Source organism: Centroberyx affinis, unplaced genomic scaffold (genome assembly GCF_046629955.1).
Source record: "Centroberyx affinis isolate AG114_WGS23_722 - 3 ecotype Tasmania unplaced genomic scaffold, CSIRO-AGI_Caff_v1 ptg001338l_1, whole genome shotgun sequence".
Classification (NCBI taxonomy): Eukaryota; Metazoa; Chordata; class Actinopteri; order Beryciformes; family Berycidae; genus Centroberyx; species Centroberyx affinis.
In genome coordinates, this window is record NW_027279835.1 from 141,357 (window position 1) to 166,576 (window position 25,220).

Sequence of the window (25,220 nt, forward strand, 5' to 3'; positions counted from 1 at the left end):
GCGAGGCAGGTCTTGTAGAGTGAAATAATAGTATAGACTATGTTAATTCTCCTCCTGTTACTGATCTGTAACAGTGGCATTGCAAATAAGAGCATTACATTCAGACTTTTCAGTTTATGTTAGGTCTGACATCTGAATGAAATAATTGACATTCACATGGTGGCCATTTTGAACACTCAGGGTGAGAAACTAACTGGAAGAGCAAGTGTAGCCCAGCTACGTCCCTTCACACATCATAAACATTTATCATTTCACAGATTCCCTTAGAAAGACATATTCAAAACAAATGGATCTCAAGAATCTGGAGGTATATAGGTTCATATTTTAATATATATTTCCCATTATCGCTAGCTATCAGAATCTACAGCCTAGCTAGCTAGTAGCTTACTTAGTAGTAAGCTAGCTAACTAACTTCCCTGCTAAATTCAAGCAGTTGTTGTGGTTGTTTCTGAGATTGCTAACTAATTTGATAACTGTCAAGTCTATCTGAAGTCCTCACTTACGTGTTGAAGTAACTCTAGTTTTATAGCCTACATACAGTATGCCAATCTTCTGGGTAGACTTTCCCACCCAAGTGTTCAAAATGGCCGCCGTGAATAAGGTCAATTCAGCTACTCTTGGAGAAAAATAGACTACGCTTTAATATTAAAACTAACAGGTTTCAGCTTTAATTGCCTTCATCAGGATGAAACGGACCATGAATACAGTTCATGACATTCAAAATGGCCACCTCAGGGCCCACAGACCAATTACACCAATATTTTATAAAACTCCTTTCACCTGTATGAGGCCCACAGGAGTTCAGTCCTTTTAAGGATGTAGAGTCCCACCTTACTGACAAGAACATTACAACATTTAAAGGAACGTTTAAAATTACATTCCTCATTTATTCCATTTGGGTAAAGACTTTTGAAATGAAAGATCCAAAAAGCCTCCTCTTGGGCTAAAAGAGTTCTTCTCGATGCCTATAAAAGAAAAGGCAGACGCACAGCAGGACGCCCAGGCTCTGAGATCTGACATAAAGGAAAATTTATGTCAGATCAAACTGGCCCATAGCCTTTCCCTGCCCTGACATGTAGGCCAATCGCATTTCCTGACTGGCTGTTGTTTTTGGGGCTTCTCCCAGTGGATAAGCCACAAACCATTAAGCTGCAAGTGGCAGACAATGAAGTTGTCAGTGAGGTTCTTAATGCCGCCACCTGAGGCAATTTTATATCTTTGAATGGCCAAAATGACAGGTGAGAAAAGGAAATTTCATGAACACACACCTCGACTTTCCCTTCACTTTGATCTCAATCATTTTCAGGTTCTTTCTAGTTGTTTTTTTAATTTAGCAAATGATACACTCTGGTTCACAGAAAGTGAATAAGAGTTGCACGCTAAATGCTGTATTCCTACTTCACATGTTCACTTGTGTATTGGTTCCTCTGTATGTGTGTGTGTGTGGGGGTATGTGTGTGTGCAGAGCCAAGTGGAGCTGGACAGTATGCGGTCTAATAGGAGCTACAGTGTGGAGGTCCAGGCCGTTTCCTACTGGGGACAAACTCAACTCAAGGGGCCCAGAGCCGTCCTTCACTTCACCACACAGCGCAGTAAGCTAGCAGACATTAGCCATAACAAAAACAGGAGACCTTGACATTTTGAACTTCAGTTAGCTATTTTCCCTCTTGTCACATTGTAAAGGAAACTTTCTCCATTTCTACTACAAGGTTTTATTATTTTTCCTCCATTTCAGTTTCCCTAAAATGGCATGTTGGTGTGGTCAGCATTCCTGCATCGACTGCCCCTTGGTTTCAATCAGGAATGCTAACAATGACTGCTAGCAAGCCATTTTACGTCCACAACAACAACATTGTGAACTTGGAATATCAAAATCAAATTATCCACATTCACAATGTTTAAATGTTACTTTTATGCTTCAGTGGTGTTATTATTTTTTTTATGAACCCTCTGGGGATAAGTTGAAAGACAGAAAGTACATAACAGTTTTGCCAGCTGGTATGTCAAATCTTTGATGATGAATATCTCAGAGTTGCACTCCACCCAGATAGATTAATTCCAAGCTCACACATTTCCCACAGTATGAATGGAGAATAAAAATCCCCAACTATGATTCAAAATGTCAAGGTATTCCTTTAAAAACCTCCCGACATTAGTAATAATAACAGCCTGACAATAGCCTGACATTATGAAAAAGATAATAGATGTTTTATAACAAATATAAAAATTAATGGTAACACTTTACAATAAGGGTCACTAAGTTACTTAATAAGCATTAACTAACCCTTAATTAACAGTTAACTAATGTGTCTGGTAATCATTTACTAATGGTGTTCAAGTTAACTAAGGTATTAATTTATACATTCTTTAATAGTCATCTTTATAAACTATTAAATAATGTATAAATTAATACCTTAGTTAACATGAACACCATTAGTAAATTACACATTAGTTAACTGTTAATTAAGGGTTAGTTAATGCTTATTATGCATTAACTAACCCTTAACTTAGTGACCCTTATTGTAAAGTGTTACCAAATTAATCTTGTGATTTCAATGAATGCATCATTACAAAGTGATGGAAACTGCTTTTACTGCTTTTGAACGATAACATGAATAGTTGAAGGGAGTTGTATAACAGTAGCTGATAAGGTGAATAGTTTTTAAAATTTCTGTGCATATATGGCCTTTTGTAGACTTGTGAATGCAAATATGATGCATATTTTGCACACGTACATGAGCTGTAAATTCACATATTCATTTCCATATCGTACATATTTTTCATTCATTTCTTTGGCTCTGTATGCCTCGCTGCTGTTTTTTTGCCCTCTTTACATGCATCCTGGAACTTATTTGTTTCATTCTTTTCATTCTTATATTTCTACTTAACATGGTGTTGTAAATGTCAGTTTAATTATGTTTAATACCCTTCAATTGGTCCATTCTTGTGTATATCATGTTTTTTTAATGTATCCTATTACTGTTACAATGCTGCTACAATGACCCAATTTCCCCACGGGGACCATTAAAGGTCCCATATTATAGGAATTCAAAATTTCATCAATTGATATATTTATATATGATCACAGTCATTTTATGAAGATATTGTTAACATTTTGTTTGAGTGGTTACATTCAAAGTTAATGCATTTTCAAAAATCCATCAATTTTTCCAGGCAGTTGCAAACTAATTCCAGGAAACTGGACTTGGTCCTGATTGGCTCCCTCAGTAAAGACTTACTGAAATTCTTCCAGTCAGGCCAGTTTGTAGCATTTGAATTAGAAAGGCTCCACTTGGCAGGTTTACCTCATTTAGAAGTATTCTAATTAAGGAGCTGCTGTTGTCGGCCAATGTGAGGACTTAGTCTTCAAATTCATTTAATTGAACTAATTCAATCAACTTTTAACTAAACAGCATTTATTTGCAAAACATCATGAAGAACATTATTCTTATCCTGAGCCATAGTAGATTTGAAAACATATAATGAAAACTGAATAATATGGGACCTTTAAAGTTTCATCTTATCTTGTTTTAAAGCCACCAGTGCCACGCCAGTAAACCTTCCAGCAGACATACTGGACGTCGGCACGCCATTTTACCAGGACGGGCAGCTCCATGTCCGTGTTTACTGGCAGAGCAGCACAGGTATGTATGTACAGTAGGTGGTGTGTGAGTGTTTTGTGGGAGTGACAACATCAATGAGGGAGAAAATCCCTCTTCCCCTGACATGTAAACCACCTCCCTGTCAGTTATATAAACAACACAAAGCTTATCGTGCGTTTCAAAGGCCAATCATCTATAATTACACCACGATACAAAGAAGATGAAATGAAGATGATACAGTGTGATGTACAGTATTTGTAAACCGCCCACACATGTATGAACATGAATTGCGCTGGTTAGACAGCATCTGTGATGCTGTGGTTTTTATTCTGGCTCTTCACTGAGGTACAGTATGCCACAACATGTAATCTTGCTTGGTAGCACACTGTGCATTGACTCAGGTAATTATTTATTGCTTCCCTTTTTGTCTATATTTATTTCATTTAACCTTTTATTTAAACAGTTCAGCACAGTTCAGTACCTTTTTTAATACCGCCACAGAAATCATTCAAGTTTCATCTAATGTAATGTAGTCTAATCCCGTGGTTCTCAGCATAGGGTCTGGGGACCACCAGGGGTCCTTGAGGGGGTTCCAAGGGGTCCCCAGCAAATTGATGAATTGTTAAACTTCAGCATTATTTAATTTCCAAGAAGTTAACACAATTAGAGAATGAAGAAGAATGACTGTTCTGATCATAGTTTCACTGTTATCTCTCTACCTACAATACAGGTAGTCATGGAATTCTGGACAAAATCATCTAACAATAAAAGATTTGGGTTGAAGAGACAAAATCTTATCAAATGGGGGTCCGTGGCCCTAATGTGGAGTAAATTAGGGGTCCTTGATATGAAAAAGGTTGAGAATCAGTGGTCTAATCTAATCAGTTACTTTTATTAAGCAGGCATCTGGCTGGAATGTTGCCAGTTCTAATCTCTGAACTGTATGGACAAAGTGACCCTAACCCCTCCCTCAACAACTACTGTTGTACGGATGTGCCTCTGAGCAAAGTATTTAATCCTCAACTGCTCCAGTGGAGCTGCTCAGTGGCCACCAGCAGAAGACTGTGTTTGTACTGGGCAGCTCCCAGTGTGAATTGGTGTAACTGTATGAATGTGAAGCAGGGTGTTAATGGAAAAGAACACAGAGCTCAGTAAACCTAGCCCGTATAATCAAAGGCTTAAAAAAAAATGAGAGGGATCAAGGATCTCTTCTGTTTCCAGCCAAGACATAAACAGCACATTCAGCTACAGAGAGAACAAGTGTATACACATGCTTGGGTCATATTAGTGTCAACTAATAGGTTGCCAAGTCAAGTAAATCCCTTCAACGTTGGGTAACTGCTGCTGCAGGAGGGTAATTGTACGAACCTCTTGTCGTTTGCTCAGACCCTTCTGTTGAACGATACCGAGTCCAGTGGGGACCGGAGTACTGTGCACACAACCGCACCAGACCCGTGGAGAAGATCATCACACAGGTAACAACCACTACATGGTTACTGTATGAAAGAACGATGGACCTGTACTCTGCTCTCACTCTTGGCATTAGTCCGCATCCTAGGTAGGGCTGGGTATCTAGAACTGGTTCCAATTTCGTCCTGGTTCCTGAGGCAAAAGTAACTCCACACAGCAATGTCTGTCTTGTGTAATAAAACAAAGTTAACTCCACTAATATGTAGTCGTTTACCCCTGAAAATGATACAGCAGGAATCGATAAAGAATCGGATTGATAAGAAGAATTGGCAACTGGCACCGGAATCGGTAAAATCCTAACAATACCCAACCTTAGTGCTGGGTGATCAGATTGTTTTCAAAAACGCATCAAATCCAGGTGAAAATGCACCCAAGATGCACTGAAGATCAAATCATCCAAACCAGAGGTGGTCAGAGACGCATTTGGCCTCATGAACAACAAAGTGTAAATGCAATTCATCTCCAATCCACATATAGAGACTACGTAAATGGAACTTTTGCACGCAGATCCAACTAGAAGATGCATGCAACTCCAGCAGGCAGCAAAGATAACATGTCAGGTGTAAATGTAATCCAGCTAAATCATATCTAGACACAACTTATGATATATTAAAAGCACATTAATGGCAGCTATAAAGGGGGGTCTTTTGATATTTTTGTCCCCCATAATGAAATTGGGGGAACTCTGAATTGTCCTCCCTCCATTTGTTTGCTGATTTGTTCATCTGTCACCATGTCTCAGACACTGCAGATTGGATGTTGACAAAATTGGCGGAAATGACGCGGAGATTTCACTGATTGGCCAAGTGGGGGCGCTACAATTCCGGGTCAAAATTAAACATTTTAATAACCAGACATATATCTCACTCAGACGTTAAAGTTAAATTTAATTTGGTGTGTATATCCAACTATCTTTGCTTTACAAATTTGTCTCCAGGACTGTCAATGTACGCCAAGGCTTTTTCATTTATTTACTGATTGGCAATGGGTGACTGCATGATTAGTATAACCAACCACAAATTCCAAAAAGAAAACATGAGCATACGATGCAAAGAACCTTACAAAATGTATTTGCATTGATACATAACAGACTTGAAACTTGGTTGTAAGGCGAGGTAGCAACAGCTTTGTTTTTCTTGGCGAGGGAAACAGAAACCTGATTTCAGTGCGTGTATACAGGAGGTGCATTTTAACGGCAGGTGTAAATGCAATCCAGGTAGATTAGATCTAGACACAATCCAGACAGGAGACGGATATTAACGGCAGGTGGAAAGGAGGCCCTCTAGTAATTGTCTTTGTCGCTGTCTGGTCCCAGGAGAGCTTCGCCAGCCTGCAGGGCCTGCTCTTCTCCTGTAAGTATAAAGTCGTCCTGCAGCCCATCGGCAGGAAGAGCCGCCCTCTGGCAGAAAGCACCAGCTTCTTCACGCCTTCCTGTGCCGCCATCCAGGCCAAGAGTCTGAAACACATCACTTGTTCTGGAGAAGTGGGTGAGACACCTACAGCCGTACATCTTGAGAATATACAGTATAGTGTGGTGATTTTAGTGTACAACACAAAATCCTAATGGAGTTACAAATGATTCATTCATTCATTCATTCATTCATTCATTTCATCTAATGCATGTCAACACACCTAGTTACTTGGTAACTCTTTACATTAAGTGTTCATTAACTAATGCATTTACTAACATCAATTAAACATGAATAACAACATTAACAAAGATTATTTAAGGTTAAATGTGCATGCATTACTTAAACAAACAATACGTATTACTTAGTTAATGCCAGGATATGTTTAAGTAATACATGAAGAGTTTACATTTTACAAGTGTGAAGTGTACCAAACTACATTTGGTATAACACACAAAACACTATTCATGTTAGGTAATGTTTGTTGTGATTTAAATGACTTTAGTTAATGCCAGGATATGTTTAATACATGAAGAGTTAGGGTTTCTATTTACATTAGAATACATTGGCATTAATAAACAAGTATAACAACATTACTTAATGCAGTTGTTTATTGTGCATTTAATATGAACTCATCTTTGTTAATGTCTGTTCATGCTTAATTCATGTTAGTAAATGCATTAGTTAACATTGGTTAATGAACACTTATTGTAAAGTGTTACCAGTTACTTTATGTACATATGTATGGCCTTCTGTAGGCATCCTGCTAACATACTCCCATACTCTCTCTCATTTGTATTTGTGTATTTGTATTTTTGGTATATTTGGTATAGTTTGGTATATCATACATGTTTCATTCATTTTTTTGTCTTAATCTCAGTTTATTCTACTGTTATTTTACACACCCTCATAATGCTGTAACTCATATTTTTTCCTACTTTCATCCATGCATTTCGATTTAATATGTTCTTGACTCTTTGCTTGCGTTGAACGTTTAATACCACCCGATTCTCTCTGTTCTTACTCCTTTTCTTTGCCCGTTCCTCCAGCCGAGGCTCCTCAGAAGGTCCTGGCCAAGGCGGAGAACCTGACGGCGTCCTTCGAGGTCCGGGGCGGCAACGTGACGGCCGTCTTCAGCTGGGATCTGTCCGCGGCCCGGCCCGACCGGCAGCTCACCGGCTACCAGGTGACTTGGGCGGAGGTCCCTACCGCCGACCGCCACAGCAAGGACGACAACAACAAGCTGCCCCACAGCCTCATCTCCCAGTCCCAGATCCTATCCCCAGTAAGTTGAACTAATACGGAACAAACTGTAGTGTATGCTAATCCGATTTGAGGTAAAGTTCTCTGTGTGATCGATAAAGCGTTGGCATATTTTGTAAAAAGTTTTACTCTTATTTCTCAGCCAATAGATTAATCTCTCCAAGGGTATACAACTGTTATTTCAGAGATCCACAATCGATTTGGGGGCATTTGACTTTCATTTTAATGCAATACATTTTTTTTTTTTTTGCAGTAGCAAGCAATATTTCAGTGAGCTTTTTGCCATGGCTATTTTGTAGATTAGAATTTGTGGAATTTCCCAGTAGGCAAATCTCAGCAGTTTTGCTTCTTGTTTAGCTGGCAGTTTCCCTACGATTTCAGACACCCTGCTGTATTTCGTAAGCCTTGTCTTCTGCTTCTTCCTCTCATTTCGCCGCTTCTCCTCTTTCAGGATCATAATATTCTGGTGGTGCCAGGCCTGCATCCGGCCAGCCTCTACAGGCTGGAGGTCCAGGTGATCACGGCAGAGGGCGACGGCCCCGCGACCAGCCGATCCTTCCAGACCCCTGGGTCCCAAACCAGCCTGAAGCACAGTAAGGACAGACTCACTGGGAAGCTCAAATATAAAAGGATTAGGATGTGACTTTGAGGAATCTACAGTGAATTATAGTATCTGTATCTTTAGTGCTGATCTTTGATGGCATACAGTGGCTATAAAAAGTACTTTTCTCTCATTTTACTTTGGAAGTCAGTGAAGAAATTGGAGGAAAAAAGTGAAAAGTGCTCCCTATACAGTGATGGAAGGATGATTTATTTTTTCTTTGAGAAGTTGAATCAAATACTGTCCTTACCTTTCACCCTAAAGTCCCATTAAGATGTACTGAAGGGACCTGCTATACGACTTCCTAGCAAGAATGGTAAAATCAGAGCAATACTAAAACAAGAATATATTCAAAATGTACCTAAAGTTAAAGAATAAATTCTATATTTTATAAAGTATTTGTGACAACACCAAGTACTTTTACAAACTAGCTTTTTGTGTTTTTAGAATGTTGTGCTTTCACATAATGCACAATAGATACATACATGATAAAAAGTACTGAAATCCCAAATAAATGTATTTCAAACTAATTTTGTAGTGCAAAAAGTCAACAGTGGTGAACACTTTCTTTAGCCACTATCATATTGTATCATATGCATCACTTGATAGATTGTTTTTTTTATTGATGAATTTCTAATCTCCCCTCATGCAGGAACCAGACTGAGGAAGCATCACCATAAACAGCCAATGATTGAGAGGCACTGAGCCCAGGTAGCCAATCAGACTGCATGAACCGATTCGCCCCAAACTCAGGATAACGGAGAATCCACAGAACAGTAATCCGCAATGCAAAGAGCAGCCTCACCAGCTTCATGACGACGACGGATTCTCCTTCACAACTGACAACCATTTCAATGTCCTTCCTATGATGGATTGGGCTAGTAATTGAAGACACGATTACTATTGAAGGTGCTACATGTAGCATTTAACATCAATAAATCATTACTATTCATTTTTAGACATTAGTATAATTCCTGTAAACAAACAAGACCATCACCAAGAAGATCAGCAGCCTCTAGTGGCCTCTGTACTGCATTTTACATTGTGAGCCACCAGCTCGGATTTGGCGGGAAATCTGCTGGATTGCTTTACGGCACAAAACAGGAAGAGGGCAAACAGAGCTAAAGCTTTCAGAGCTTCTGGCAACGGCAGATGGTGGAAGGAGAGAAATGTTGATGGAAAAATCACTTCTAATATGTTTATCCTCTTCAGTAAAGACAAAGACGCAAGGGAGGGGGATGGGGGACAGGAAGCAACGAGGTTTATTGGGAAATGTAGTAATTTTGAGAAATGCTAACGCTAACAATACCACTGGTGTGAGATAGAGGCGACCAATCGTCTCCGCCATGGTCTCATTTGTTTACGGTAATTATACCAAGGAATCACAATTAATTTGACAATGATATATATTGATGTGTACAAATGATGCACGTAGCACCTTTAAATACAACAAATATATAAAATCAAAAATGCTCATGTTAGGACAAATGCCATATTCAGTACACTAATAAGCAGCAATAAGGTTTGATGCAAGTTGTGCCAGTTAAAGAAATGGTACTTTACCTTTCGCTCCCTTCTGTTGTGTAAGTAAGCTCACTACTAGTTTGTATTATGTGGGTGTCCATCTGAATAGCATGTAGATACAGTAGCTAACTAAGTTCATTACCTGCTGTAGCCCTTAATAAGTCAGTTTAATGGGATTGCATGCAAACACCCTTAGCATTGTCAGTGTCATTGCCTGGTTCCTTTCAAAACATTTTAAAAACTGTCAAATGGATTCAAGGATGAGATTTGTTGTTTTTGTAAGTTAATTTGCCCGTTTGGTAAGAACATGTAGCTCCCTATAGCCTCTATTCTGTAAATGCTGTATATACTGTTTGTCTGTATTTATTAGTTGTGGCATATTTGTGTCTGAACGAGTGTCTACTGTAAACCCAATCCCTCTCTACTGTATGTGTGCTCAGCCTTTTCTAAACCTCTAGAGACCCTGTAAAAAGATGTTTTTTAAAGTAAAGATAAATTCCATGTCAATGTGTGCGTAGCCTACTTTGCAACACCCGCCGCTTTTAATCTACTTATTATTTGATCTTCCTCTTTCTGCTCCTCTCATCAGCGTCTTTTTTTTTCTGTATCCAGCGGTGACCTTTGTGCGCTGTGAGAATTTATAATGATGGCGTAACCATGACTGTATTCCTATGGGGAGAAGCAAAGCCATGAGAAAACAAAGATCTGTACTCTAATTCTACCTCCATTATTCTTTGGTTGGTGTGCAAACAAAAGGTTTGGAGAGCCCCGGGGGATATGCGGTAATGTGGATGTGCACACACACACACACACACACACACACACACATACACACACCGCTAAGAAGCTCTCACAGTGCTCAGTAACCATTGCATCATGCCTCATTCCCATGCACCGCCACGTACTGATCTTCGCTTGTCTGGTTTGTGTGTGTGTGTGTGCATGCTTCCTATACAAGACATTTTCAATAATCTTCACATAGATTTAAAAAAAACTAAAATAGTTGGTTCCGCACATCAGCCTGCCCTGAAAGTCCATAGTTTGACTTCTTAATGCTCTGCTTATGCTAATGCAGCTCAGACCCACTGTAGCTCCATGATGGAGTATCATCTAAAACACTTGCATGCAACATGAAAAAGGATGAATGTAGGGGAGAATGCTGTACACTGGCGCTGTGCTGGGAAGTCCATTTGGATAAGGAATAGCTTGGCCCGGAGCATAAAAAACATCTTTACGTAGGATTTATGAACATTTCAAGGTCCGGGCTTTTTCCTCTACCAGCCTAAATACGTTTAACACAGTAAAAGGATGAACTGAGAGAGGAGGCTGAGAGCCGCAGGGCTGGGGAGAACAGATAGAATAGGATAGAATAGAATAGAACTTGGTTGTTCAACTAGGTCAGAAAATGATTCCGTAACCCTTCCTTTTTCAGTCACCATAAGTACTAGGTATTTGCAAGATAATGACTAGGTATTTACCAGGTAAATACATTGTAAGAATAGTAAGTTACCATGTAATTACAGCTGTAAATCCTCAGAAACTGAATTACTTGTGATTTGCGAGGTCATTATCAACATAATTCCCATAACACAGATACAATATCATAGTTTAGTAACAGAGAAGGTGTTTCTAATAAAGTGTAGCCTAATACCTTTGGGCTCTTACTATCCTAAACCTGTTATTATAGTGAGTGATTTTAGTAATTCAGCTGTTTCTAAGTATTAACCTGCTTAGTCACAGATGTAATTACTTGGTAACTGACTATTCTGGTCAATACCTAGTACTTAGAGTGACTGTAGAAGACAGACTGGCCAATTATTCACTGTGTAGAATAATTGGATGAAATGTAAATGTAATTTTTCTTCTTCCTCAGCATCTAGGGTTTGACTGCTGATATTTTGTGCTGATATTCACCATCTTTAAATTTGCCCATTGTCATGCCAGACAAAGTATTCAGTGTTTGTATTCTTGTCAGGGTGGAAAAGCCTCAGCATGTAGACCATCATGGGACACTAAAACTCTCATTGAAATCCAGGATAATAATAATAAAACATATTCATGCATACTTGCGGAATCCGAAATCTTCGGATTGAAATAAGTTGACCCCCACTGACCCCAATATGTGACCGATGGATATGAATTCCACAAGCTGTCATCAGTCTTACACGTGATACATGGGGTATTTTGCATTGTTTACAAGAACTATACGGGTCACCTACTTGGGAAATGTGCACTTCGTTACTGCACGCTTTAACGATTTTGCACCAAAAGGGCGGTGATCCCACTGGATGTTTTCGAAATATTGCACAACATCTCATGCGTGGTGTGTGTTCAAACCCCCCCCCCCCCCCCCCCCTCCCGAAACACACAGAAAAACTTGGCCCCGGTCGAGAGGACTCGTTTCAGAAAAAAAAAAAAAAAGAAGAAAAATCGGGACTCTTGATGTGTTAAACATCAAAGCCGATCTGGTGTTTTCTTCTTGAAATGGACCGTGTGAAATGTGCATTTAAAGGAATGGGAATGAGCCGGCAGCCCCGCTGCGCCGGCATGGGGCCGTCGCGGGAAACGTTTTATGTCTATATGTTTGTTAGAAATGCATTCTTTTGATTATGACTATGCACTTTAATCTGATCGTACACATCTGTGGGAGACGCTCAAGCTGCGAGTGTCTCCCTTTTCTCTCCACGGCATTCCTTTCGTCTTTGATGATCCTCTGGACGACCGTAATTAATGATAACAATATCCCAAATGGAATTGCCGATCTTGTAATACTTGAAGGAATGTTTTAACGCTCCGCACATGATGATTTTATTGACTATATGACATGCAGGCATTGCTTTGGCAGCAGCGTCCTGTGTCTGTACTTACTTGCTTAGTAGTGGCGGTGCGAACAGTTTACAAGGACAAAGCAGGACAAGGAGATTTGATAATGAATTCTTGGCTCCTAATGAGTAAAAAGACCTTGAAATGGAAATGTAATTTCCAGTGTAATTTAATGGGATGTGCCCCGCGCTGCGAAGTCCTTCCCCATCCTCTCTGTTCTCCCCCTCTATTTATCTGTCTGTTTCTTTGTCTGCCTCTCTCTCTGTGCACGTAATATCCTCCAGACACTGAGTTACTATGATGTCTGGCCAGCCACTTAGAAAATCAGAGCTTGTCACAGCCCAGACCCGCACTAGCCTTTTAATAAAACCACAGATGATTTGTTCGGTGTGTGGTTATCTAAGGGCCAAAAGGAGAAAAATCCCAGGTAGGGTTTATAGAGTATTTTATATTTGTCGTTGTTTTCGGGTACAGCAGAACACGCAAGATGATTTATCGCAAATGCCACGCACATGAAATACATGAGCGCATACGTTTATGGCAGCAGGGTGCAGACGATCTACCGTAGCGTTATGTCGAAACAGCGTTATAACTCATTTTTTATAGTATGGTCATGTTCAAAGATATGTAGTACCGCAGTATACACTGCACAGGCTTAACAAGTAGAGCTCTACATTACCAGCATCTCTTGGACAGTCACAAAACTCTTTCAGAAACCCTTAAATCTTTTTACTGTACATACAAGAGAACCTTTACGGTGCTATAAAGAACCATTTTAGTAATGTACTTTACAACCATTGCCCGAATGACTCTGCACAAAGAAAAAAGGAGGGTTCTTTAAGGGTTCTTTGGCTCTATATGGAACCCTCTGATTTGTTAAAATAAAAAAGAAGGCAAACCAGAATTAAGACCCCATTGTGGTTCTTAAAAAGTTCCTTTAATCCTGCTGATTTGGAGCATTTTATGCAGTCTAAAAGGGTTCCTCATAGCACCTTAGAACCATTTCCTGATCCTATAAAGAACCCTATTTGTTAGAGTGTGTATAAAACCTTTATGAGAGTGTATGAAATCTTCCAAAGCATCCACATTCTAGCTAGATCTATTAAAGGTCCATAAAAAGATAAAGCTGCACTAGGCAAGATTTTTATGTAAAACTCCAGCCGTCAATCACAAAGTGGGGCTGCAGCAGAGTAGAGCGTCCCTTCCTTCCCCACTAACTGAGATGCGGTAGATTTCGCCCACATAGAATTCTGGTGTCGGGTATGGACACATCTCCGCCCACAGAAAGTGACAAATCAAAACTTAAGAGTGAAATCCAAACTGTCTCCTAAACAGCAGTGAGCAGCGAGGAAGCTGGACTCACCAGCGTTAGATCTTTTCCTCTCTCGTCTCTTTGGTTTCCTTTGGTACAAAGCATCACACAGCCGCTGGGTTGGTTAACATGAGCATGCTGTTTACTGACGTCACCTTAAAGGATTTTGGGGTATTGAAGTTCAAATTTTTAAAGCAGTTGCCTCTCACTGCCATTTGGGGTCGCCAACGTGCGAAGTTGCCGAGTCTAGCTTTACTACTTCTGGTTTGGAGCGTTTCATGCATTCTTAAATGCTTCTATACAGTACCATGAAGAATTAATTTTGGACAATTTGAGCATCATGCTATAGAGAACTTTTCCATAAGGTTCTTCTTTACAGCACCAAAAAGGTTTCTGCTATTGCACAAGCCTAAACCATTTTTCTACTACTTTAAAGAGCCCTTTTTCTTAAGAATGTACCATGTGTAGAGTGCTTTTACCTTGTAGCTGGTTCGAGCAGTTTCTGAAGGTTCTATCCATTATTCCTTCTTAGAAACTATATGTTATGGTGTTTGCAAACCGTTGGTGAATCCCATGCAGGGGGGGGGAGCAAATCAATGAAGCCCAATCAGATACTGGAGAAGGACAACGAAATGTCAACTTCCAGTCGTTCCTTCCCGGTGTTTCGAAATACAGTGTCGAAGGTGATTAACTCAGTTGTCAGCGGGGAAAAGAGACAGAGATCTGAAGTGAGAGACAGAAATGACTCATCCTCTGAAAGAGCGAGAGAGAAGGGTGCATACACTGGCTTAATAATAAGGCATACACGGATATTTAATAGGAACCAGAGGCATTGGCAGCAGCAGCAGCCGTTGCACCCAAGGTAAGGCAGTTAGAATGGATGTAGAGGTCCGTCAGTCGGAGTTCACCTCCTATCAATATATCACGGCCGTGGAAAACCCACAGAGAGCAGAACGGGCACGGAGACAACCTCGTTTCATCATTTGCATGTCCTCGAGGGGACATGGAGGGGAAAAACATCTTTTGTTCGAGGCTAGAGCGGCGGAGACGAACCGTTCATTCGCGCGTTCCCCTGGTCTCGGCGCCCGGCGGCCTAATTGGGTTGAGTTTATTCGCGGCCGGTCATTGTCGAGAATCATTGGTCAGCGAAGTGAGCCACAGAGCTGAGAACAACCTTGGATTCATTGATCTCTGTGTTACTATCCACATAAATGCAGTCCAGTAGGTGTTCCAGCCTATTCATTAGATGATGGGTATTGATTCAAGCGCAGGATTGGGTCGCCTTGTCGGGGAGACGGCATTCTCCCGAGACGCAGATTTAGTAATAACCCCTGTTTTGTCACCATGGAAATAATAAAAAAGATGTGAAATGATGGAACGCGAGCTGACTTTTCCATTGGTTTGTACCACCAGGCTATGCTTGGGACATTATGTTCATGGTCGTTCAACATATTTCACATGGAAAAAACGATAAGTGCAGAAAATTAAAGCTTCACGCCCTTGTTGGCTCTAAGCCTTTGCCATCATTGTAGATATTAAACCGGAGCTCTGAAGAGACGCTAAGTTAAATAAAGTGTGACACTCAATCCTTCATTTCCCATCCTCCTCATCAGCCGCTTCCTCCACATTGGCTGAAGTGTTAAAGCAGATGGACTGTGAAAAATAGCTGGGAGTGTGTGGAGTAGATACAAGGGGGAGTGCAATCACATGCGTGTGCAAGCGTGCGCGTACGTACGCATGCACGCACGCACACAAACACACACACACACAAAAAAAAAACACAGTTGCGTGCGATAATCCCCCCAAGATCTGAGCGATGCTGTCTTTGAAGAAGTACTGTCTGGCAGTTTTCGTAATGCTGATTTGTGTTCCATGGCTGATCCAACACTTCAGATCCTTGGGGGATCCATCGAATCACTATCCAGCACTGAGGAAGCTGGAAGAGGCCTTACAAAGGATACTCCTACTGTAATCGATCCTTCTCCGGCTGATCTCCACTGTAGTTGCAGCCCTTTGAAAATGCTCAAAGTAAACTACACTGTGCAAAAAAACATAGGAGTGCTTGCTCCTTTCATAAAATACTGACCACATGAATCCAGGTGAAAGCTATAGTTCCATATTGATTTCACTTATCAAATCCACTTCATCCATGATGGTGAGACGTAGATGGAGAATGGAGAAGACAGGTTAACTACATTATGAACTTTTAGCTTTGAGGCAGGAGCTGTATTGTTAGTCCCGCCCTCAGTTGGTCAACTTCGGCTCCAACACGTCACTCACCTTGATGAGCTGTTTGATGAACTGGGATAATCTAGCATCACTACTAGGGCTGAACGATTTTGAAAAAATATCAATATAAATTGCAATTATTTTGACTGATATTGCAATTGCGATATAATTTGCGATATTAGAGGAAATGATAATTTTGACATCATTATTCTCATTTTCATTGAAAAACGTATTCAAATGATTATGGTGTGATTTTTGTGGGGATCTGTACCAAACAAAGATGTTTTCTTAAGTCTGTAGAATATGATGTGTAGGCCAGGACATCTCTGCAGCACCATAATATTTCATTTAAAATGCTATTTTGACACACATTTCGCCTTTAACAAATATTGCGCCTCCTGCGATTTGAAAATTGCAGTAGGCCATATTGCGATTTCGATAAAATTTCGATTAATTGTTCAGGCCTAAACCTAAACCTAACTAGTTAGTTAGCTAGGTTTCTAGCCTGTAAACAAGCAGTATGCAAGCTAGCTCTGTGTTGCTCTTTTGTCTCTTCCAAACGGTGGCAGCGTGGAAAAATAATGCTAATGTTCACCATTCGTTTCTTACTGCTTTCCTCCGTTGTTGTTGTTGCTGTGACTGCTCTGTGGCCACTATAGCCTCACCTTGATAGCCACAACGGGAGCGTGTCTATGTTCCCTCAGATCAGTACCTCCTCCAATGAGGTAATGTTTTCGCCCCTTTCGCCCCCTAACCCTAACCCCTAACCCCTAATCCTTACTCCTAACCCTAACCCTCTGATGCTGAGGGAGCATGAGGCTGAGGGAACATAGGGATGTCGCCACAACCAGCTCACTGCTAGCCACGGCCATAATGGTGTACTCCCCAAAGCCAATTTCAGGCAAACACACAGACTGATGTGTTTACTCATTGTTAATTTAAAGTCGAAAAAGTTGAAAAAGTTGCGTATTGCAGCTTTAAAGAAGGGTTTCAAAGCCTTGAGAAAACTGAGATGTTGATTGCACAAAAGGGCGCACAGCATAACACTGGGTAGAGTCCTAATAATTTGTGAAGTGAAAAAACCTGTCCAGTCAGTTCTGTGCCATGCTGAGTTGTGCCACGCTACACCAAACCATCTACTGCCTGAAAAACAGACAGCTGACCCTATACGTACTGCATCAAATGTGAGGATTTCATTACCCGTGCCTATAATGTGGCGTATGTTTTTTTTCTTTTTAATCAATTATGAATAATCAGTCAAACCCTCATCCGAATGCATCTATGGAATATCATTTCCATTCATGCAAATAAACCCATAACTTGTCATTCTGTCCCACTAAGCCGAATCCATGCATCTACGTCTGTTTGCACACAGGCATCCGCGCGCCGATAAGGAAAAAAGAAAGCCTCCTCTCGGTTTTTGCAAATACATCAGAGCTGTCAAGATAGTAGAGGAGGCTGCCCTCATTTCCCACTTCCCCTCTCCCAAAATGCTAATGCCGTGTTTTCCTGTACGTCTCCGAATTAGAAACTGTCCGCTTCATTTAGCCTTACGCGGCTGCCGCTAGTGGGACCGGGCGCCTCGGAGCTAGCTCGCATCGCGGTTGTATAGATTTCATCTGCTCTCATCATGACTAATGCAATTTCCATCAAATATTAAAAGCCAAACACGTCAAGGGATGTTATTGTTGTCTCTTAGTCATTGATTGAAAGCGCTGCGGCTCCTCTGCATGCCGCCGATGGCAGTTGATTATGAATTTTTGATATTTATGCCACCCTGCAAACACCATACGTCAGCACCGCATGCAGGTGTAGGGTTTATCGATGCAGGAGTGACTTGTCTCCAGTGCTCAAAGATCAGCTGCAGACATTATTGGCAAAGCCTTAACTCACTTCCAGGCATGGCGTGTTTAGACTGATGGTTCCAATTAAACGCCGCCGCCATTCAGGCATTTGCCAATCAACAACTTGGGCAACCCACTGTCATATTCAATGCTTACTGATCATATTTGACAGAAAGAGTAATGATGTTCCTAATGCTCGAAACACTGATTGAACGGGATGTTACCTCCACCTGTCCTGACCTTTTGATGATCTACACATGTACCAAATCTAAATATCTCTCTGATATCAGTTCAAAACAGTTGCCAAAGCTGGAATTTTTACTGTACCATTATATCATAGTGCAGTGATTCTCAACCTTTTTCATATCAAGGACCCCTAATTTAGTCCACATAAGAGCTACGGACCCCCATTTGATGCGATTTTGTCTCTCGGACCCAAATCTGACAATATTTTTATTGTTAGATATGATTTTGTCCAGAATTCCATGACTGTCTGTATTGTAGGTAGAGAGATAACAGAGAAACTATGATCAAAACAGTCATTCTTCTACATTCTCTAATTGTGTTAACTTCATGTAAATTAAATAATGCTGAAGTTTAACAATTCATCATTTTTCTGGGGACCCCCTGGAACCCCCTCAAGGACCCCTTGTGGTCCCCGGATCCCACGTTGAGAACCACTGATATAGTGGACATTTTTTGCTTGTTTGGGGTGACGTATGGTATTTTAAGGAGGCTTTTCTGAAAATAGAATTGTTTTTTGTTGATATTGGTGGATCACCAACTGGATATAGTTTACCACCCTTTTGATTTACCACTCCATCACTCGCAAACCAGCCTTCAAGGTAACATCATGGGATTGATTGTGCAAATATGAGTACAGTAAATGTTTATTTAACACCCACTGTACACACACACTGTGCATAATATGGAAGCGGCTGGGTAGACACCTCATATCATTACTTTTTAAAGCCGCGGTTCACAGGTGTAGCGTAAATGCGTTCGCAGCCTCCTGTCTGAGGTTTTTCTGGGGCCTGATAACCTGAAATCACCGGTGGCTGACGTGTTGAAAGCTTAATGGCATCCAACGGAAGAGAAAAAAAAAAAGCACTGTTTTTGCAAGTCGAAATCGACGGTGTCATAATCGTGTTTAGGCACAACATGAATTATTTACAGTATACATGGGGCATATTGAAGCTGCGAAATAATGGACGCGGCAGCTCCAGAGCCATCAATTCACACCCGCAGTGCTGAAGTGAAATGATGAAGTTGTTTGTTCCACCATGAGGTGTTGATATGTTCTGATCTCCTCCTCGGGGTGTGTTTTCCTCACACACACACACACACACACACACACATCCCCGCTCACTCATACACACACTTCTCCTTCTTCTCCCCCCCCCCTCCCATTTCGGTGCTCCCCTCCATGAGGTACCGAGTCAAACGTGTCTCGCCGAGTGCGGCTGAATGAGAGCTGAAGGAATTTTTTTTTTTTCTCAGAGCGCTTAAGCATCCATTTACACCTCCGTGCACGCCGGGGGGCGGGGGCGGGGGCGGGGGCCGGTGGGCAAGGCGAACACCGAGCTCAACGGGGGCCCGCCCGTCTTCGAGGGGGGGGGGCCCGGAACGAATTCGGAAAAAAAAAAAAAAAAAACGACGCAGTGGTTGATGCGTGAGGAGGCCCGGGATTTATTTTGCGTACAATACACGCTTCTTTAGTGGTTCGGTGTGTGGACTAGTAGAATCAGGATGGAGAGAAAATGTAGTGTGTCTGGCACTGTGGGCTTCAGAGCGAGCCATTTTTACTGTTGACAGTTGCTGGGCTGAAATTAAATGACGCCGCATAACACAATAGATAAAGAGATATTCTGCAGCTCATATGTCACAGGCAAATTAAAGTAACAACCCATGACATTTTCATATTAATAAATGTCCCTTTTGCTCCGGTCTATCTAATTGCTGTAACACAACAGTGATTCAATACAGCCAGGTCGTGAAAGCTTTTCCATTGTCTGTTCTAAACAGCCGGTGTCTGGTAGCTCTTTACCTGGGAAAAAAACCTCTGGCACACAGGAAGTGATGCGTTTTACCTGAACCCTAACCCGGTTTGTTTGGAATAAACAGATGAAGAAGAACTGGGTAGTTAGCATGAGCAGCGATAGCCACCTGAACAGAGAGAGAAAAGAGAAACTCAAACGGCATCCACAAGGAAAAGCAAGCCCCGCCCACACCGTTTGATTGACAGGTGACATCTCTGGGAAGTGCAGTGCAGAAACACCACAGCAGTGAGCGCTGAGCAACAGAAAATGAAGACAAATTTTGGAAAAAAAAAAAAAAACACCACAGCAATGAGCGTTTCACCCCAAAGATGGAGACTAAATAAAAAACAAGATTTCGGGGATTACCACTTTAAGTATGAAACTAGAACTTGGAGTCTGGAAATTGACTGCAGCCGCAAAGCTCCCTCGGTCTTGGCCAGGACCCGAGCCAAAACAACTGGCCTCTAAGTGAACGCTCATAACCTTTGCACGTCCTTCCCATAGCCAAATGAAATCAACATGAGCGCACAGTCAAAATGTCAGTATGGATCATCCTTCTAATTAGCCCCCGATTCTCGTAGTCTGCTGTGAACAATCAACCAACAAACACACGCAGATATAAAACATCGTTCAATGCGAATCACGCCACAAGCGAAATCAAAGAGACGTGGGCAAAAGTTACGCCTAAGATTCCTTATCTTTCGAAAAAAAAAAACCCACAAACATCACATGGGTCTATTTTCAATCTCACAAGATATTGAGAATGCAGTACGAGTCTCTTTGAGGGGGTGTAAAAAAAAAAAAAAAGAATTCACGCTGTTTCTTTCCGCACGACAGAAAGCCCACAGGGTCCTCACGTTCTGCGTTTTGATCAGGCCCTGTGCTTCTTTTCCTTCTTTTTTTTTTTTTTTTTTTTCTTTTTTTTTTGGGGGGGGATTGCATGCAGCACAGCATGCGGCGTATTGACTATCTCGCCGCACGTGCATCTGTATCTCCCCGCTGTCACGTGCGCGCCCTGCCCTAATTCTGTTGACAGAAGCCCCCCCCCCCCTCGTACGTGCGAGCTCTCCCTCCTCCCCTCCCCCCCCACCCAAAAAAAAAAAAAAAAAAAACGGCTTGGGGCTGCGGATGCCTTTCATGGCTTCGACCTGCAGTGTGGGGAAGCGGCGAGGTCTGGCGAAAAAAAAGCAAAAAAAAAAAAAAAAAAAAACACAAAATAGCCTCGGATATATATCGCTCTGAGAACAAGCGTTTCTCATGAAATATACATCCGTATAGCTTCACACAGGCCCGCCCCCGACTACGCGCTCGCACCGCAGCCTCAACCGGAATGCAGTCTCATAATTTCAATTAGGTTTTATAGAGCGTTTGATATAGCTGTGAGGGAAATCAAAGCCATCGGCCATCTGTTGTGGTTCAGCCTCTACTACAAAGCAAAAAAAAAAAAAAAAAAAGGCAAATTCATGCATCGAGTTCATAGCTTCTCCCTGGGCTGAAGCATCAAATAAAGGGAAAAATGATGCATGATGATTTGCTAGTAACTCAATGCATTTCTCAGAGAGCGCTTCCATGCTGGGGGTCAGAGTGAAAAGATCACAACCTGTTTTTTTAAACCTGACTTTCCCTACGTCGAGCCTGTCCTTCGCTATCCGCCGAACGCGGGGTAAAAAGAAGCAGTGATAGCTGTAGCTCTCGCTGTTTGGCTGTTATCGGACTCAAATTTGCATCATAATGCGCCTGAAAAGGTTATCTGCAACATTCCTGCTGTAAAGGTGTTCAACGTCAACCCGCGCCCAAAATGTTCACAATGTGATGTTATGGCACAGTGAAGGCTCCGGCTTTGGATACTGTTTTGTGCTGAAACCAGAAAGATAATTTAGGTTCCGATGTCACAAAATGACGCAGGTAGCAGCTATGGGCGTCTCAACTTTCATTTTGGTTCTATGTTTGCATGGGCAAAATGTCAAAATGTTCGCTGGCTACCTGCATCGCTATGAAATCGGGAGCCACATATCAGTCAGAAGCTGTTTTACTACAAATTTGTGCCATACCGGAATATCAGATTTTGAAGATTTTGTGCTTGGAAATGGGAAAGAGACAGCAAGACAGACAGTGAACAACACATGGGGAGGGAGGTTGGGAGGGGTGGTGAGTGTGTGTGTGTGTGTGTGTGATGTGGGCGTGTGTTGGGGGGGGTCGAACAAATGATGGGTGCCCTATATGTGTGGAAGCCGCTCAATTTGGTCAACATCTAATCTCGCTCATCTAGAAGCCTGAATTGGATTTCTGCGGCACCGAGGACAGTCAATAGCTTATGCCGTTGTTCTCCCATTGATTAGATGTATAGAACTCACCGTTCTTTAGTGGGACAATGCATTGTATGTACAGTTGGTTCAGCTCATGAAAGGAAAGCAAATCCAAGGTAAATCCAAAGTGAGAAAGCCTTGAATCCATTGGCGTATTCGAAGAATTGGGTGAAAAACTCCCCAACGCGTTTCGGCCTTGGCCTTCAACAGGGAGCAGAACATCCAGTGTGTTCAACCTGTTCACCCAACAAGCCACAGCATTAAAGGTATATTCACTTTTTCATGGACACTGCCATGGATTTACTTTCCTTTCTGATGTACATACCCCACACCTAAGAGCACCCTCTACTTCAGATTTCCACTGGAATTTAACCCAAATAAAGCACCCATTACCCTGTTTTCCTGTTATCTTATGTTTTACATTTGTGTCATTATAGCCACCCTTGCCAGATATATGGTTATTTCATCATGACCTTTTGACTGATGACCAAATTGACCAAAATGCCCTTGCTTGGATTGCTTAACAACACTGCTCCCTGCTGGTGAAGCTGCAGCACCCTGAGATTTACCTCTCATGACCATAGAAGTGCATTTGGTTTGCATTTGGAAGGGACCAGCAGCAGGTTTCCCCAAAGCACCTTTGTATTGTAAAAGAAACTGGGGTCTAGTAGCTCAAAGCAGGGGTTCCCCACCGTTTTCATGTGATGGACCCCCAAATAGACTCCCATTAAACCCCACAGACACCCATCTGCCCCAGGGAACAGTATACATCATAGTAGGTATCAAATGAATGTAGGTTATATGAAAATAGGGTGTTTCAAGGAAAAAATGCAAATGAATTTTCTGAAAATATAATTATTTTTCTTTCTATTTTATTGTTTTCCCCTTATGAAGATCAAAGACTCAAGGTCAAACTTTATCCTCTTGTTTTATTTCCCACTTCATCACTGCACATGTGGGGAATTTTGCTGTTGTTCATTTTAATTATAAAACTGTCTACACTGTATATGGGAAGATAATAGTGGGTGGAGAGAAACCTATGATGAGAATAGTCATCCTTGTACATTCTATAATTGGGATATTTTTTCAAGTGGATTGAATTATAGTGAAATTAGAGTATTCCTTATTTTGCTGAGGGCCCATTGGAACCCCCTAAAGAACCCCTGGAGCCCCTCAAGGATCCCTGGAACCCCCTTAAAAACCACTGGAACCTCCCAAGGACCACTAGAACCCCCTCAAGAATCCCTGGAACCCCCACAAAGACCCCTGGAACCTCTTCAATGACCCCTGGAACCTCCCCAAGAACCCTTGGAACCTCTTCAAGAACCCCTGGAACACCAAAAAGGACTCTTGAAACCCCCTAAAGAACCACTCGAACCTCATCATGGACCCCTGGAACCCCCTAAAGAATCCCTGGAACCCCCTCAAGAACCCCTGGAATCCCCTCAAAGCCTCAGCTAGTTAGTGTTTGAATGACATTTTGGCACATAGAATGACACATTGAGGAGTACAGGGCAGGATAGTAACTTACACATTCTTAATACAGAAAAATATAACAGTATTCCACTGTGTTACCAAAAAAAATAATGTATTCTATTTACAGATACCATGAATAGTTTGAGGATTATTTCTTGGAATGCTTTTAAAGTAGTGAGAAAGGCCATTTAAATAGTGTCAGGTGTTCTAAATCTTTATAAAAATGTGGCACAAAGAAAGATATTATTATTAGTAGTAGTAGTAGCAGCAGTAGTATGAGTATTAGTATTATTAGTATCAGTATCATAATCAGAATACATTACTGAGTTTGGGTAATGCCTTAGATTACATTACTGATTACAATTTTGATGAAGTAATAGTAGTAGAATACATTTTCAAAGTAACCTACTGAACCCTGTTGGAGCTGAAGAAGCGAGTGTGGATTGATTGGTTCGGGTTTCCGGTAAGAAGGAGAAACTAGGAAGTGCTGAGGCTGAATCTGGAAAACAAGATCCATGCAAAAACATCAAGGGCTACCTCGATAATTTGGATTTCCTTCTTAAACCAAAGGCATTGATTACAAGTGCAAATGCAATTGCAGACACAGAAGCACAGAGAGGCACATTTTGAACCAGGAAATTTGGGATTAGAGGGATGAAAGCAAGGCCACAAGGGCTTTAAACCTGATACACAAAGATACTAACCAGGCTACTGGAAAATACAATCAGCAAATTTGAATATTGCTCACATTGAGAACTCATATATGTTATTCCTCCAGTCTAAAGTCCAATCAATATTTGTGAACACAAGCTTGGGGCATTCCATAACAGATTAGTGATTATCTTGGTAAAACTGTAATCATAATTTATCAAACCAGGTTACTTTCAGTTACTTTTGCCTCCTAAATCTATTAACAATGTATTCTAATTTGCATACTGTAATTTGTTCATAATCATCATCCACAATCAGTATTAGCAATTATTTCAAGGCAAGTAAAATAGTGTTAGTGTGTCTTTTTTCTTTTTTCTGTGTCTGTTTTTCCAAAAAATATTTATAATTTGAATACTATATTTTTGCAGTAATTGTAATGGATTACAGTTAGCAGTTTTGTAATCCCATTCAGTGTAATCTGCTTCTCTCCAACTCTGTGTCAATTCGAAGAACTCTCTTCCTAAACCAGAAACCAGAGAACCAAGATGTGTTCTGGCAACGTCATCAAGCCTTAAAATCTGAAGCTGTTCCAGAGAGAATGACTGGGAGGACGATTTGGTGCACCAACTGTCTGTGATAATTTCATATATCCAACTTTATCCTGGAGGTCT

At 41.2% G+C, this 25,220-nt stretch overlaps 1 protein-coding gene across 1 annotated transcript in view; it reads left to right on the forward strand.

Moving 5' to 3' along the window:
• Positions 1–9,050, forward strand: part of LOC139649407 (anosmin-1-like) — a 30,985-nt gene extending 21,935 nt beyond the window's left edge. Inside the window, exons 9-15 of the mRNA XM_071525796.1 lie at positions 1,466–1,592; positions 3,537–3,644; positions 4,989–5,077; positions 6,388–6,559; positions 7,531–7,766; positions 8,196–8,349; positions 9,001–9,050. Coding sequence (XP_071381897.1) covers positions 1,466–1,592; positions 3,537–3,644; positions 4,989–5,077; positions 6,388–6,559; positions 7,531–7,766; positions 8,196–8,349; positions 9,001–9,050 — 936 coding nt within the window. The remainder of the gene's footprint in view (positions 1–1,465; positions 1,593–3,536; positions 3,645–4,988; positions 5,078–6,387; positions 6,560–7,530; positions 7,767–8,195; positions 8,350–9,000) is intronic.
• The last annotated feature ends 16,170 nt before the right edge of the window (positions 9,051–25,220 follow it).